The sequence below is a fragment of the Balaenoptera physalus genome (assembly GCF_965194825.1).
Source record: "Balaenoptera physalus genome assembly, chromosome: 15".
NCBI classification, from domain to species: domain Eukaryota; kingdom Metazoa; phylum Chordata; class Mammalia; order Artiodactyla; family Balaenopteridae; genus Balaenoptera; species Balaenoptera physalus.
This window is the reverse complement of record NC_138894.1, coordinates 11382742-11399582: the sequence shown is the minus strand read 5'-3', so window position 1 is coordinate 11399582 and position 16841 is coordinate 11382742. Positions and strand designations below refer to the sequence as shown.

At 57.6% G+C, this 16841-nt stretch overlaps 1 protein-coding gene and 1 long non-coding RNA gene across 4 annotated transcripts in view; one reads left to right on the top strand and one right to left on the bottom strand.

Annotated features, from left to right (window-relative positions):
- Positions 1–16841, bottom strand: part of FAM178B (family with sequence similarity 178 member B) — a 101262-nt gene that overhangs the window by 11575 nt on the left and 72846 nt on the right. Inside the window, exons 11-12 of one of the 3 annotated variants that reach the window (XM_082427386.1) lie at positions 12223–12310; positions 4319–4444 (exon numbers count right to left, since the gene is read on the bottom strand). In XM_082427386.1, the coding sequence (XP_082283512.1) occupies positions 4319–4444; positions 12223–12310 (214 nt within the window). Of the gene's footprint in view, positions 1–4318; positions 4445–5123; positions 5874–10409; positions 10520–12222; positions 12311–16841 lie in introns of those variants that run through there. The other 2 variants (XM_082427384.1, XM_082427385.1) reach the window with 2 other exon arrangements.
- Positions 2175–10388, top strand: LOC309644049. Its single transcript, XR_014254208.1, has 4 exons — positions 2175–2545; positions 3514–3561; positions 6190–7008; positions 8631–10388. It is a non-coding gene; the product is annotated as an uncharacterized lncRNA (long non-coding RNA).

Here is a 16841-nt window from a genome sequence, read left to right as displayed (position 1 = left end):
GGAGGGCAGCCCCAAACTCCCCAGCCACACCCCGTCACGTAAGGCAGCTCTTGGCAGGGTCACCCGACACAGGGACAGGCCAGCGCAGGAGTAAAAGCAGTAAAACTTGTTTGTCAACTCTGTTAACACATGGGGACACCATAAAGATATACAGGAGATGCACACAACACACACACACACACACACACACACACGCACGCACAAGACACGTGCACACACACATGCGCGGCAGTCCCGTGCCCTCTGCAGAAGATGTGCAGAGACGCCAGGCGTGAGTTCAAAGGAATCTGCGAGGCCGGGCGGGGTTTACCCGGAGCATCAGCCAAGCCCAGAGCACACCCCGCCCCTTCCCTGTTCACACATGCACTTCTCTTATAAACAAGCCTCACGAGCACAGAGACGGGAGCACAGGCCATGTGCGTGGCGAGGCGTGTGCATGGTGAGGAAGCTGATGGGAGCCCCTTGCAGCTGCCAGGCTCAGTCTGGGTGGGGTGGCTTCTTGCGGCTGGGCCCTGGGGGGACAGGGCCCATCACAGATGCAGGACCCTCAGTGGGTCCCTGGCCGTCTGTCCCGTGAGGACACTGTCGGGCTATGAGGAGGGTGTGCCCAAGAGGCAGAGGAGGAGACAGAACCGGCTGGTGCCTCAGGGCAGCCCCAGTGCTGGGACGTCCTCCTCCGTGACCTTAAGTTTTCTTTCCACACAATGAGAGGTGGTTAACTTCCTCAAAGTTCCCAAATTTAACCAAACTGGGGGAAAAGTTCCACCCTACCATAAAGATCCTGGTTCTACAGACCTTCCGAATCCCTAGGGGAAATACAGAACCAAAAATTCCTTCCCTGTAGCATCCATGTGGCAGAAGGCCAGGGAGAAGTCAGGAAGGGCAGGGAAGGGTGGTCAACAGGAACGTCACACACGGCGGAGGTTTAACAAGACCACAGCGTCAGTCATCTCGATAAAAATGAGTTAAGTCTGGGCAAATATGGTTTAGGCAAGTCAGCTAAAAGAAAACAGAAAGCCCCCAGGACACCCCTGGTTCTGGGCTGTACGGCTGAGCTCGTCGCTTTGAGGAGACAGTGGAAAACAGAGTCCAGTTACACGATGTTTGCACAGAGGCCGAAAGGACAGCCTCACACACACACGGAGGCCTGGGAAGGAGCTGGCCTCTTGCAGAATTGGTACCCATGGGCCAGAGGGAAGCACCTGGAGGCCAGCTCTCAGAGTACACGCCTGCATTAAGACAAACTCTCCCACCTCTCTCAAACAGCAGCCCCTCGCAGGGCAGCCCCAGACCCCCAGGCATCACTCTGACCTCAATGCTCCTTCTCCTCTGGGAGAGCCCCTCTCAAACCAGGCAAGCACAGGGCTGCCAAAAATCACCCAGGGGCTGAGCAACTTCTTTATCCAAAAGCACTTTAAAATGCTCAAAGTACTCTAATCTTCCCATTCAGAAGCAGGATTCCTATTTTCCACACAAGCTCTGCCCTGATTTGCTAGGACACTTTGTGACTCTGAGCTAGGACAGAACCCGCCCCCCCCCCAGCCCCCTCCCACCTCCCATCCCACACCCACCCCCTGCAGTGTTGCAGAAGGAGCAAGTTGCTTCTTTTGTTGAACTTGTTGGTTAGCTTTCTCAGGCAGGAATCTCACTAGCTTAAAATTACAAACAATGGCTGTGATTGGTTCTCTCATAAGCAGGTGACGCTTCTGAAGTCAAGGGCCTCCAACAGGAGAAGCCCAGGCCATCAACTCTTGTAGCCTTAATGAAACAAGGACATTAAGAGACAAGGGGGCCTATACACAGAGGCTGGTCTGAGGGCATCCAGAGGGAGGGCGCTTTCCAGCAGAGGGGTGGGAGGGCCAGAATGGGGTGGAAGGAGAGAGTTCAGAGCGGGAGAATTACAATTGCATTCATTCATTTGTGCCCGCATTCAACCATCTAGCGCCCAACACAGCACGCGATGCTGAGACACCAGCTGTGCCCACAGTCTAGCTGGGGAGACAGACAAGTCGATGGACAACTGCAAAGCCATGGGATCAGTGAGGAGAGAGAGTCACACCCTGGGCACGGAGCACCGGAGCACCCAGCCTCCGGGGAAGGCAGGACCAGGGTGGGAAGAAGGCTGGGAGCTTCCCGGGGGAAGGAGGAGCCTGGGCCAAGGCCCCAGGCAGAGACAGGAGGAGGGGTGGGGGAGGGAGCGGAGGCTGGCAGAAGTGTTTATCTGCAGAGCTGGAGGAGGGCTGCGACCCAGCAGTCTTGGCAGGAAATCTCCCAGACAGGAGTGAGGGGCCTGGGGGCGGGGCCCAGCAGGGCTGCCCCAAGGGATAGGGTCCAGCAGGGCTGCCCCAAACGCTGGGAAAGGCCTGTCCCCATTTCCTCCAGGCTGGGTCGCCTCAGGCCAACCTCACTCCGGCCTTAATTTCCCCGCTGCACTCCAAGCAGAAAGAAGGCAAAGACTGCGAGCTCTAGGGATAAAAGGCTCGGCCAGCCCAGACCACCACTCCCTGTAAAACAGGGCAGATGACGCCGCTGCTCTTTTTGGCTGGTGAGTAGCCCGATCATCTTTGAAGATGAAACACGCCTGGGCCCTAATGAGGAGTCAGTGGGTTCAGCGGGGAGTGGGGCTGGGCCGTGGGAGTCCAGTCGTCTGCCCCACCCGGCCCCTCCCGGTCTGGACAGTACGCGGCCCAGGGGGATATAGGATGCTCCACGTTGCTGCGCAGACCGCTGCCCGTGTGCCCGCACCAGCCCCACTCCTCCCCGTCCCTTCTCTGCTCTTGGCTACCTCAGACCAGCATCAATCCCAGTGGGCTCGAGCTGCAGCAAAGGCATCTAAGAGCTGCCTGGGCCTCACTCGCCTCTTTTGCTGCCCTGGACCAGCACCCGGCCAAGACACGCCGGCCCCTCGTGTTTCCAGGCCAAATGGGTCATTTCCAATATGCAGCCGACCGGGGTTGACACTTCACAGCCTCCTTTACGTGCATGAGAACAGTCCTCAAATATAAAAGGATACCCTCAGCCCGCTTACTCCCCTCTCTCCCCAGGCTGTTGAAGGTACATGTGCTACCAGACTGTGAGGCGAGGTCCAGGGGTGGCCCCAGGGGCCTGGAGGGCAGCTCTTCCTTGGCCGGACCAGACACAAGTGTCCTCTTTTCTCTCTTGCCCCTCCCCTTCTTCTTCTCTCTTTTTCCCTTCCCCCAGCCCAGACCTGGGGCCTGCCCACCTGTGTCCTGCTCAGACAGACCACCCCCAGGGGCTGACCCCACCTCTGTTCCAGAGCCCCCGGAACACCCAGACTTAGCCTCTGTAACGAGCTCCAGTTTCACGGGAAATAGCCGGCAAAGGGGAACAGGGCCCGGGGACAGCTCACGTAAACTCACTGACATTAGGCACAACTGAGAGATAACCTTTGCTGCGAGTTCCAGGAGAGGAGCGTACACCTGGGGGTTATCATATCTTCTTAACAGTTCATTTGTATTCATTAAGTAATTAATTCACTTATCTGATTTGCAGAATGATGCCCAAAGGCTGGCCTTCTGGATGTCAACATCCAACCCCTGGGTGAGCTTTTGGAACTACCGCCTTCCTAAATTAGCAAGATGCCTATCTGCATCCTTCATCCCTGAGTCCCCAGGGATGAGGGAGCTCACTGAGCTCTACCCCCCAACTCCCCAGGGAGCCAGGCTTGGGACTCCCAGGCTGAAGCCCCTACACCGCCACCCCTGCTTGACATTCACCCCAGGGGCCACAGGCCTGACCATTCCAAGCCCCACAACCGGCAGGCTCTGGGGTACCTTGTTGCCCCTGACTCCCGCCAAAGCATAGCTTTCAGGAAAGCTGGGCGACGTCTGGAAAGTCAATTAGGAAGAACTGGGGGAAGGCCAAGGACTCGGCCTCAGTGAGGACCACAGGGAATAGGAACAGGGAGCTGGACCCAGCTCCACTCGCAGCAAACAAGGGGCCTCTTGCATCTGAACATTCCCTGTGCTTCTCCTTTAGGGCACTCCCTTCCCACGCCACTCCCCTCGCCAGCACTTCATCTCCTGCGTCCTCTCTAACGCAGCTGACAAAGCCACGCCAGGCCACAAAGGACACAGCGAAACTCACAGCCTGCACGCCCGTGCCCACTGAGCCTCCATGAGGGGCACAGGCTCTGTGGAGACGGGCGGGAGTAGCTGGCTGGGCTCTGCTCCGAGGCCCCGGGCTTTCAGGACTGGCAGCCTTAAAGGCCCCCAGGCGGTGCCCTGTGGACAGCCCAGGCTTCCCTGCTACCCTGGGGTGGCGCCTTGGAGGAGGTGGGCAGGGGCTGGGTGCTCACCTTGTAGTCTAGCTGGGCACTGGCCTTTGGCTGCTGCTCCTGGCCGGGCGGCATGGTCTCAGGGCCCAGGTACTGCCCCAGGGTTGATGGCCTCATGAGGCTCAGGAGATGGCTGAGCGAGGACAGCTGGGGAGAGAAGGGGGGCCATAACTCACGAGTGCTTGGGGCACTTTGGGGACGCATGGCCGGGACACCCCGGCTGGCAGGCATGGGTCAGAGCCTAGGCTCTGGAGCCAGACCATTGGCTCCACGACCTGGGGGCACCTTTTCCCTTGGGAGCCGTGTGGCCTCTCGGAGCCTGTCCCCATCTGTGAAATGGAGACAAACACACCCCTTCTTCCCGGGAGAAGAGGCTCTCACGCTCGCAGGGCATGCATCCTTTAGACAAGTGAACGAGGAGGACTCAACCCACATCCCGGGACTGAACAGACACTCAGGGCTTAGAAGAATCAAGACCAGAAGAGGGTCTCCTCTGCCACCGGACAAGACCTTCCCACCCTGAGCTGCTGCTCAGGCCCGCTGGTCCTCTCTTGTCATTTAACTTGTTACCATGGGCGTTTTCAACACTCCTGAAAGAAGAGAGGTTGAGAACTACCTCCATACCCATCTGTGTGAACGTGAATGATGGCTGCACTCATCACCCCCAGGCCCCCTCCGCCTTTTTTCCTTCCAGAGAATTTCAAAGCAAATCCAAACACCGTATCATTTTACCCACAAAGAGCTTCAAACAGAAAAGGATAAGGAGTTTTTCCCCAACATAATCACATCATTCTCTTGCCCAACAAAATTACCAAGAATTCCTTACACGATCAAACACCTGTGTTCACTTTTCTCTGATTGTCTCAAAAATGTCCTCATGCAGTTGTTTTGTTGGAATGGGATTCCCCGCGAGGTGCACACATTGCCCTTTGGTTAATGTATTATATCACTCAATCTGCTAGCTGCCCTACCCCCCATCTCTGAACAAATGGGGGCACGTGGCCTGCCTAAGTCCAGGTGTCTGCATCCAGCCACTCCTTCCCACCCAGCCCCTTCACCTGGTTTGGGCAGCCTCGGCTGAGCCCCAGCAAGGACCACCAGCTGCCCCAGAGCTAACTCACGGCCGGGGGTCACTCTCTGAGCCCTGGGCCCCTCTGAGGCCACCTGTAACCCTGGGGAGGGAGGATGCAGAAGGAAAGAGCTGGGCCAGGGGAGTTCACAGAGGCACCATGTCTTTAGATGTAGCAGGTGGAGGCTGGCCCAAAGGGCGAGGGCTAAGGCTCTGGGCCAGCTCCCTGCCCGAGCCCAGCCCTGCCTGGCACACCTGGCTTCTTCCCCCGACTCGCCCGCAGACACCTGCTCAGCACCTCCGCCAGCCACAGGCTTAGAAAGCCCACAAGAGCAGCTGGGCTGAGCGAGGGCTAGGAGTCAGGCCCGGGGCCTCGGCTCCTGGAAGGGGGCCAGGGCTTCTTGGCCTAGCGTCTGATCGCAGAGAGGGAGGGCAGGAGGCAGGGAGAGAGAGGGGGGAAGGTTCTGGGCGAAGAGAGGCACCATCTGGAGCTTCACCAAAACCAGAGCTGTGCTGCCTCGCTCAGGCCTTCCAAGTCTGGTGATAGTTTCCAAAACAGCCCCGCCTGCTCCGGGCTCACAGCTGTGCAAGCACGGGAGCGGGCTCTGCAGCCCACGCCCCCAGAAGCAGCCCTTTGGCAGGCAGCCCCGCCCCAGCTGGGACCCTCCCTGCCAGGAGCCCTGGGCGGGCCGGGCTGGGCCGGGGCGCACACAGCAGCGGCTGGCTGCTCCCAAGGTTTTCCTCTCACTCCGTGAAAACAGCTTCGCTCTGCTCAGCACAGCAAGCTGCTGCCTTCTGATTGCTTTTTCTCTTTTGTTCCCAGCTCTGGCAGCCGCAGTCATCCCCTCCCCGGGAGACACACCCTTCTCCGCGGTCAGGACTTATTTGGGCTGCGTGGGTCCCAGCAGGGCCAGGCTCTGACCAGCATGCCTCCCCACTTTACCCCCACCGCTGGGAGCCGTCTCTGCAAACACTCAGCCTGTTAGGACAGACATCCCCAGGCAAGAAGCAAATGATCACCCAAAAAGGCAGGCCTCCGCTGGCCTTGTCGGTTTGTCCGGCAAGAGGCGGCAGACAGTTCCAGCGAGGCAACTGTCCACACAGCGGTCCCTCCTGTGCTCAGACCCCGGCAGCTGCTTCTATTGGCCCAGCGGAGAAGGCCAGCATCTTAAATGTCTGCGAGGCCCCGGGTGGCCCCTGTTGTTCCCTGGAGCCTGTGCCCTGCCTGGGCCTTCTGACCGGACACTGCACAGCTGCCCCCTCTGCCTTCCAGCCTTCCTCCGGGCCCACCTTCCCAGTGAGGCGCCCAGCCCCCCGCCCGCCCACCCATCTACCCAGCAGCAAGCACCTGCTCTTGCTAATCCCCTTCCCTGCACGACTTTTGTTTCCCAAGCACTTATCACCTTTTGACATGCTATGTAATTTTCTTGTTTGTTATGTTTTTTATTATCTGTCCCCTGCCCCTCACTAGAACAGTAAGCTCCGTGAGGGCAGTTTTGGTCACTGCAGAGCCTTGCACAGCACGTGGCACATGGCACAGTTGCGCCCCCTTAGCCGAAGTTTCACTTTCCACGGTTTCAGATACCCGTGGTCGACCGAGATCCGAAAATATGAAGTGGAAAATTCCAGAAATAAACAGTTTGTAAGTTTTCAATCGCGCGCGCCCTTCTGAGTAGCGTGATGAAATCTCGCGCAGTCCTGCTCCGTTCCTCCCTGGCTGTGAATGTCCCTGTGCCCAGCGGATCCTACCCCGTTAGTCACCTGGTGGTCGTCTCAGTTACCAGATTGGCTGGCGCAGTATTGCAGTGCTTGTGTTCTTGTGCTCAAGTGACCCTTATTTTACTTAATAAAGGTCCCAACGCACAAGGGCAGTGATGCTGGCCAATTCGGATGTGGCAGAGAGAAGGCTTAAAGCGCTTCCTTTAAGTGACAAGGTGAGAGTTCTTGACTTTAGAAGGAACGGAGAAAAATCACGTGCTGAGGTTGCTAAGATCTACAGTAAGAACAAATCTCCTATCCGTGAAATTGTGAAGAAGGAAAAAGAAACCCATGCTGGTTTTTGCTACTGCATCTCAAAATGTAAAAGTTATGGTCACAGTGCGTGATAAGGGCTTAGTTATGATGAAAAAGGCATCAAATTTATACAATAAGATATTTTGATGGGAAGAGACCACACTCACACAGCTTTTATTGCAGTATATTGTTATAATTGTTCTATTTCATTATTAGTTATTGTTATTAATTTTTTACTGTGCCTAATTTATAAATTAAACTTTATCATTGGTAGGTATGTATAGGAAAAAAACATAGCATATATAGGTTTCAGTACTATCCACCATTTCAGGCACCCACTAGATATCTTGGACTGTATCCCCCGCGGATAGCAGGGACTACTGTATATGCTTAATAAGCATTTGTTAAATGAACAAATGAATGAATGGCAGGTCAGGTCTGCAGCTGGCCTTTCCATAGTAGATGCAAGACTTTGCCTCCCTTGATTCTGGCCATTCGAAGCCCGTGTTTTCCAAACTCCAAACTGGAAGGCATGGCTTGACAAAGCAGGCTTGCTGTGTTGTAAGAGGTGGCCTGGGATAAGAAACGAACTCCCGATTTCTCGCCAAACCTGTTACACCTGTGTCTCGCCTGTCTCGGTAAAGGGCTTCTCCATCCTGCCAGCTGCATAGGTCTTGGAGGCCTCCTCGCCTCCTTTCTCTCCCATTCCGCATCCCGCTGGCTGTACTTGGGAAATACACCTAGAATCTCACCACTGCTCGCCACCTGCGTGCACCGCCATCTCCCCATGCCAAACCACCATCAACTGTTGCCAGGATTACTGCAATTGCTTCCTTCCACCCACAACAGTCTAGTCTCAACACAGCAGCCAGTGTAATTGTAAAAAAATTTTATAAATCAGATTATGTCCCGCCTCTTATCAAAACCTTCCAGTGGCTCTCCACTTTGGCATGAAAGTCAAGCCCCCACCTGAGTCCCCACTTACCTCTCTGACCTCAGCTCCTCCTACTCCACCCTCAGCCCTCTGCTTCAGCCACACCGGCCTCTCCTTTTGCCTCCAACCTAAGAGGCCTTTGCCTGCCCTAGTGCCTTTGCACTGGCTGTTCCCTCTGCCCGGAATGCTTTTTCCCAAGAAACCTGCGTGACTCCTTTAGGTCGGTGCTCAAATGTCCCCTTCTCTGTTCACCCCTATAAAATAGCATCCCCCCAACACTCCCCCTCCTCTTTATCTGGCATTATTTTTCTCCATAGCACTTATCACCATCTGGAATGCCAAAGATTTACTTCTCTCTTGGTGCCTGTGTCTGTCTCCCGCTGAGTTTCATGAGGGAAGGAGACTGAATGCTGTTCAGGGCTGTATCTTCAGTGCCCTGAGCCGTGTCTGGAGCACACTGGTGCCTGGGGCCAAAACCCTGCTGTTTCTGGGATATTCCCATGATTCGCAGGAACAACAGGAAGGAAGCAGTTTGACCCTGAGACTCTCCTGGAAGATGCAAGCCGTGGGGTTGTTGCATCCCGACCACCTACAGAAGTCCTGTCCCTCAAATTCAGTTCTTCAGCACCTGCTCCTGCTCCTGGGGCCTCAGGCTGCAGCCCGAGATGGAGAACCAAGCAATCCAGGCATCGGGGACTCCTCCTGCCCAGCGGTGCCCTGAGAACCCCCTGCCTGGACACTCACCCCAGATCCTCTCCTTCTACGAGCCAATTCTCAACCACTGAAGTCCCCTTCACGGTGAATCAATTGCTAAGGTTTATCAAGCACTTATGCATGGATGAAGGAAGGGTCGGCCCTTGTCCTCCTATCTGCCAGCCAGGACCAAAGCTCAAGGGACCAGCCGGGCACCTCAGGTGAAGCAGCACGTGTGGTCCAGGCTGTCACCACAACAGGATCCAAGGAAGAGGCTGGAGAAGCAGAGACGGCACACTGCAGGGGTCCCAGGCACGGACTCTGCAGTCAGGGCACCTGGGTTTGAATCCTGGCTCCACGGCTTTCCCACTGCGTGACCCTGAGAAGTCTCCTAACCATGCCTGCCTCCGTTTCCCCATCTGTACCGCACCGGGGCTCAGCCGTGCTCTGCAGCACCTTAGAGCCACCACTTCGGTTGGGATGTAATGGGTGGAAAGGAAGAAGTGCCCCAGGCACAAAGCCACGTGCAGAGGGTGGCTGGGCTGGCCCGCGAGGAGGGCCCAGGCAGCCCTGGCAGCCACGTGGTCGAGGAGGAGTGGGGAAAGCGGGGCGTGGGGGCTTGACGTGGGCGGCTGCAGGGCCAAGGTGGCCCTCTGAAGGCATGTCTCCTAAGGAGCCGCCTGGCAGGCCGGACTGGAAAGGGGAGCGCCTGCGGCCCAGAGACCTGGCAGGAGGCCGTGCAGCAGCCGCGGGCTTGCAGTGGGGATGGGGAAGCACATCAGGAGGACAGCGGGCAGGCCCGAGCTGCCCGTCTGCCCCTCGAGCCGCCGCGGGTCTGGCGCAGCTTTGCCTGGGCCGCTCGGCCCGCCTGCCTCCCCGCTCCTTCCTGCTGCACGAGCACTGACGCACCCTTCGAGACCTGGCTCAGGACGGCTCTGGAAGCCATTTCGCTGCCCCCGGGCAGAGTTAGTCACCGGGCCTTCGGCCTGCCTCGCTCACACCCTCTCCTCCGAGGTCGTCTCCTGGTGCAGAGCCTGGCACACAGGAGGCGCTCGGCTGGGGTCTCATGAACGCACGGCGGGCACGCGGGCAGGTGGGTGACAGGTGTGGTGGGACAGCCCTGGAGCTGGGACCCACAGGGGCAGGGCTGGACTCGCCCCAGACAGGCTGGGAGCTCCCAGGCCAGCTCTCCCTGGGGGAGGCATCCCCCCGGCCCTCCTCCCCCACCAGCCCCGCTCACTCGCCTCCCCTCCAGGTCCCCGCCAGGGCAGACCACCCAGCTCTTCCCCCGCGCCACTCCCCTCGCCACTCTCTGGCCCTCATCACGCTCCCCGCACTCTCCCCTGCGTAGGCTCTGGCTAATAAAAAACAAATCAAAACAAAACCCCAAGCCTTGAACTGACCCTCATGCTCGAGCCAGCCTGTGTTTTCCTGATCGCTGCCAAGTGCTGCCGGACGGACGGTGGCTACTCCCACCCACCACGTGCAGCCAGTCCTGCCTTTCCTGATCTCAACACTCTGGCCTCTCACCTCCGCTCTGCTGACACGTGTTTGGTTCTCCAAGGAGCTCGGTGGCCGCACTCGGGTCAACGCCAAAGCCTCTCTACCAGGCTGCCCCACCCCCCGCCGGAGCCTCCTGGGATCACTCTGTCTTGTCCTCGCTGCTGCATCTCTGCCTGCCCCGCCCGTTTGGCTCCTCTGTTCTCTTTCTCGCAGAGATGTTCTGTCATCAGGCTCTCACCTTTGTGAAGTGACCCGAGCAGGCCACCCTCCCCTGTGAAGTGACCCCTGAGCAGGCCACCCTCCCCTCCTGCCCTCCCAAGGTCTCTGCCTGGGGAACCTTCCTTTGCACACCCGGGAACTCAGCCTTGGGTTCCTTCAGCCCACACGTGTGCGCTGAGGTCCTGTGTGTGTCAGGTACTGTGCTAGGAGCTGACGGGCAGTAGTGAGCAGGAACCGTTTGGTCCCTGTACTCAAGGAGCTGCGGATGCTGTGTGTGTGTGTGTGTACACAGACCCTGAACGAAGAAAAAATATCAGGAGGTGAGCACCACAAATACTTTCAAAGAGTGTGATGGTGCCAGGGCACTTTTTGGATTGGGTGGTCAGCAAAGGCCTCCTGGAGAAGGTGACACTTCAGCTGGAACTGGGGTGAGAAGACGCTCACGCCGTCCTAAGTCTTGGGGAAAGCATGGAAGGCAGAGGGGGCAGCCGGGGCAAAGCCAGGCCGGGCCTGCTTGGATGAGCCAACCCAAGCGGTCACCTTTCTGAGCTCCCGTCCTGCGATCGTGGCCTCTTAGACTCAGCCATATATGGTCCACCCGCCCCAGGAGGGTCCAGAACATTCTCTCAGCACTCTGGCCGCGGGCTTGCCTGGTGCACCTCCAGTGACTAGAGACGCAGCCTTTCCCCGGGACTGCCTTGCCTGTCTCATGCTGCAGACCTAGACGGCTCAGCTGCACCCAGCAGCTCTTCTGGGGTTCCAGGGAGGCCCTTGGGGCGGGGGGAGGCCGGTGAGAGCATTCTCAACCCCTCTGCCACCCACCCTTGGGCTGGCTGTGACCCATGCTGCCCCCAGGGCCCCTGAACTACTGCTCTCTGAGCTGCAAGGAGGTTGCAGTCGGAGCTTTTTGGAGAGCAGACGGCAGAGGAAAGAAGGCACTTCCTCCCCTGCTGCCCCAAGAATGCCTGACATGGGGCAGAAGGGTCACTGGGAGCGAGCAGGGTTAATTTAGTAGTGTTCATTTTCACCTTTATTGTTTTTCCACCTATAAAAAGTTATATAAGCAGGGGCTGGGGAAGAGGGAATGGGAGTTAGTGTTCAGCGGGTGCAGAGTTTCTGTCTGGGAGGATGAAAAAGTTCTGGAGGTGGATGGTGGCAGTGGTTGCGCAAGACTGTGGAACTGCACACTTCAAAACGGTTAGAACTCTGCCCTTAGAATTGTTAAGATGGTAAAAAAAAAGTTAAAATGGTAAATTTTATGTTATGTATATTTTACCACAATTTTTTGGAAAAGTAATACCTGCTCCCAGCTGACTGCTCTATCCTCAGTGCTGAGCACATAGTAGGCATGCAAAAAGTAACCGTCGAATGCAAGAATGTGAGCAGAAAATTCCACTCACCTTGACTCCGCCGGCCTGAGGCTCCCAACCTTTGGGAAAAGCAGCGGGAGGAGCCGGCCGGGCTTCCCCAGCGGATGCTGAGGCAGAGACTCACCTGGGCCTTCTCTTGCCAGAGAGGGAGCGTCTCTTGCTGGTCCAGCAGCCGGGCAATGATCACGAGGCTGAGCTGGCGTCGAAGCTGCCTGTGAGAGAAGGGGCGAGAGAGACTGAGGGGGTGTACCACCCTGGGCCGGGGCGGGGGGATTGAAGTCCCCAGGGTGGGCGCAGGGAGGGGCAGGACACACACCGAGACGTGAACAGGGGAGAGCCACGTGGGGAACTTTGGCTTTCTCCTTTGGTTTATAGCATTTATTATTTATTTTAGAAGTAATAAAACATGCAAGATGGGAAAGTTTAAAAATAAGCAAAAAGAAAAAATTATTTTTTAAAAAAAGTGGTGAGGCTTCCCTGGTGGCGCAGTGGTTAAGAATCTGCCTGCCAATGCAAGGGACACGGGTTCAAGCCCTGGTCTGGGAAGATCCCACATGCCGCGGAGCAACTAGGCCCGCGTGCCACAACTACTGAGCCTGCGCGTCTGGAGCCCGTGCTCCGCAACAAGAGAGGCCGTGATAGTGAGAGGCCCGCGCACTGCGATGAAGAGTGGCCCCCACTTGCCGCAACTAGAGAAAGCCCTCACACAGAAACGAAGACCCAACACAGCCAAAAATAAATAAATTAATTAAAAAAAAAAAAAGTGGTAACTTCAGAGGCTAGCATAGTAGTATTTATCGTCTTACTTTTTTCCTCTATATATTTGTGCTACACAGAGATAGGGACTGTTCAACCTCTTTTGCACAGACCGTCGCCTTTTCCTTCCTTTGCAGCATTATGATCTTTCAGCCCATGTAGGGTGGTGGAAGGCGGGTGACCGGGGCTTGGTGAGGCCAAGTTTTGTTGTTTTTTTTTTTTCAGCCAGCATCCCGTGACTTTCCTTTGGAGAAACCCTCACCCACCACACCCGGCCCAAATCCCGGCTCCCAGGGTGGGCACGTGAGCCAGGCCTGGCCCATCAGTCCCTGTGTTTGAGCCACTGAGAGGTGGCCTCGGGGTCTTGGCTGGAGCTACCAGTAGAGTGTGTGCCTTTCCAGCAGGACCACTGATCAGGTGGGAGGTGACCCCCCTGTCGCTGGTGGCCATCCTGCCTCTTTGTGGGGCAGCCTGGAGGATGAAGCAAGCAGAGGTAGAGCCCTGACAACACCCAGAGCCCACCCTGCCTGAAGCCTCCGGCCCCTGGACCCGTGCGGTCAGTGGGTTGGTCGGCTCAGCCGATAAAGTCCCTTTGGCTTCTTCAGTCAGTCTGAGCTGGGCTCCTAAGTCTAGCACCAAACAGTCCTAACTGATTCACTCAGGATGGAGCTGGTGTCTCCACTCTTCAGGAGTGAAGACCTCTAATGGGGAGTTCAGACGCTAATGTTTGGGGCTCTGATTTTCATGGGTCCTTGAGGGCTGGAGTGAGTAAAAAGAAGAGAGGAGGGAAGTAGAGACTAGAGGACAGGGCTAGGGGTGACAGTGGCCAGGAGAGGCTGGAGAGGGGCGATGGGAGAAGGGGTGGAGGGTTACATCTTCCTCGAGGCTTCACACACTTTTTGCCCCCGTGGACGGCAGAAGGCAGCCCCTGGCATGGACTCAGATGTGGCCCACAGTCCCGATTTCCCGCGGAAAGCCAGCACCAGGGGAAGCAAAGGAGAGGTCCTGAAGCCGGTGGAAACTGAAGGAACACGAAGGAAAACACGTGGGCTGGAAGCGGCTCCGTAGAGGAGAAATGCCCTCTGGCAACAACACTGCTGGAGGGTCCCCACGGGCGCCCCTACCCCCATCCTTGGGACGACCTCATGGGGAAACGAAGGACAGGACATCGGGGACAGGCAGCCCTCGGAAATGATGTTTCCCTAAGGAAGTACCTGGGGGAAGCAGGACTGAGCCCCGCCTGAGCGGTGCTGAAGGCGCCCCTGCAACTTCCCCAGGGCCTGCGGCTGCCGTGGCCTTACGTGCGTGCAGGGGGGGCTCCCAGTTGGTGGGGAACGGGGGTGGGAATGGCCTCCTCCAAGCCAGGAGGGTAGGTGGTACCTGAAGCAGGGGCCTTGTTGATCTTCTTATTCAAGAAAATCAGAGGAATCAACAAGGCAAGAGGCTCTTGATTTTTAAAAAAAGGGAAAAAAGCAGCATCAGGCAGCAGCATCACATACTAGAAGGGCAAACATGGGAAAGAGGGGAGACGCTCCCACACAGCTGGCGGGGACATGAACGCGTACACCAACTGCCTGGCGAGACCTACTAAAGATGTTCGTGTGCCCGCCCCACGGCCCGGCAGTCCTACTCCCGGGCACACACGTACGACGTACGAGAAAAGAGGCGGACGAGCAGCGCCGATCCGCCACTAGAATGGACAGAGGGGCTGGGCTCCACCCACCCATCTCAAGCCCACGCGGAACGAATGTGGATGAGCCACGACTCCATCCGGCAGCACGGGTGAGCCTCACAGGGCTGTGTGAAAGAAGCCAGTTCCAGCAGAATACACATGTATGATTTCACTTACATTAAGCACAAAAACGGGGATACTTGGCAGGGGTGGGGTGGCGGGCAGGCTCTGCTCACGTCTCATTTCTTCTTCTTTTTTTTCTTTTCATTCGGCCGCACCATGTGGCTCGCGGGAACCTTAGTTCACCAACCAGGGACTGAACCTGGGCCCTGGCAGTGAAAGCGCCGCGTCCTAACCACTGGACCGCCAGGGAACTCCCTCATTTCTTGATCTGGGTGCTGGTTTTACATGTGTTCCACTTGTGGAAACCCACTGAGCACACACTTACGGTCTGTGTTCTGTTCGTATGTTGCAGTCCAATAAAACTATTACTTAAAGAAGAAGTTCAGCTGTGGGGTGGTAAGGATAGCCTGACTTAGCCAATAAAAATATAGGATGCCAGTTAAATATGAACTTCCTATAGATAAAGAACAATGTTTTTTAGCGTGAGTTTCTCCTATGCCATCTTTGTATTTTATCTGGCCACCCTGGGAGGGGCCGGCCATCCCCTTCCATTCTGGACTGGTGACCCCGGTTCCCTTTCTGCAGAGCGCCCCAGCTTTCCCACCCACCCTCCGAGTCCTGGGGAGAGGCAGCCCCATCTGGACTGCGTCATGGGACAGAACATGGGAGCCCTCATCCGGCACCCCCCACACCAGACCCCTCACCCGGAGCCCCACCCGCGTCTCTCCCTGGGCTCCCGCCGCGGCGCCCGCCCAGCACCGGCCACCAGAACCTGCTCTCCAGCTGTTCCCCGGGAGCCCCAGCAGCAGCTGGGCCAGGAGCACGGGACGGTGGGGGGCGGGGGGGGGAGGTAGACGGGCCCTCCGAGCCAAGCTGCTGCTCCAGCGCGAGAACTTGCAGCCGGAGTCCCCAGTCCGGCATCTGGGCTTCATTAATCCAAACCCGGGCCTTGGGGAGCGCTGTTACCCGCAGCGGGTGGGGAGGGGCCGACCCGGGGGTGGGGTGCTGGCAGGCCGGCAAAGCAGAGCCGGGGGTGGTTCCAGAAGGGAAGAGGTGGGCCGGGTGGGTCAGGACAGAGCTGCTGTCCAGAAAGAAATAGAAGACAAGCATCAGAAGGAGCCCCGGGGGGGTGAATGGATGAAAAGAAACCCACATCTGAGGGCGGTGCGCTCCCCGCCTGCCCACTGCCTTTCATCCTGATGGCCCTCCCTGCCTTCTACACACAGTCCCCTGCCCTCTCAGTTCCCACTGGGACACAGGGAGAGGGAACAGGACCACTTTTTAATTCCACACTGAGAACTCACTCTACAGAGGGGAAAGAGCAAAGACTCACCCCAAACACCACCCACACTGTGCAGGGGGCGAGCAGGGGGGCCCGTGGCCCGGCTGAGGTTGGCCCCGGGCCGTCCTCCCCGAGAAGCTGCCCAACCCCACCCGGCGAGGCCTCCCCGGAACTCAAACCAGGCGAACACAGGAGGATGCAGAAGCCACTGGAGCCATGCCAGCCAGTGTCATATAAGGCAACAGGCTCCAGCCCTCTGAAATCACACCAGACCAGGCCTCTGCCTCAGTCCTGCCCCGCCACCCTGACAGGCCGCTGTAAGACCAGGACACCGGATCAGCACTCAGAGGGCCTAAGGCGCTGGGAAATTGGGAAATGACTTTTCCAAACCAACAGCAGAGCCGGGAAGTGGAGCACAGGCGCTCTACTCCCCAGCCTCCAGCCTCCAGCTCCTGCAAGGGGCAGCCTGTGTGCGCTCTGAGGACCGCAAAGGCGCCTGCCAGCCCGGGCCATTAGGGTGTCAGGACAACCACACAGGTCACCGCAGCCCCCCTGGAGGGGAACTAGGCTCTGCTGAGGTTGAACTACCGTAAGAGGCCACCAGGCATCTGGCCAAAGGCGTGAACGGCCTTTTCCATGTCTCTAGGGCAGCTCAGGAAGCAACTGCAGCGGCCTGTTCCGCCGTGGAAATGCCGCCCAACACCCTGCCCCAGGGCGTCTGCCCGGCTCGCCGCTCCCGGGCTGTCCACGCCGCCTCTCAGGCATCATGACCGCCTCTCATGCCACCCGCCTCTCACTCCTTCCCTGGAGTCTCCTATCTTGCACGTGAGCATGTGCCACCTGGGCAGGAAGGACAAGGACCTGGGCTCAGAGGTCAGGGTAAACTCTTCGGCCGTCTGCCCGGTCATCC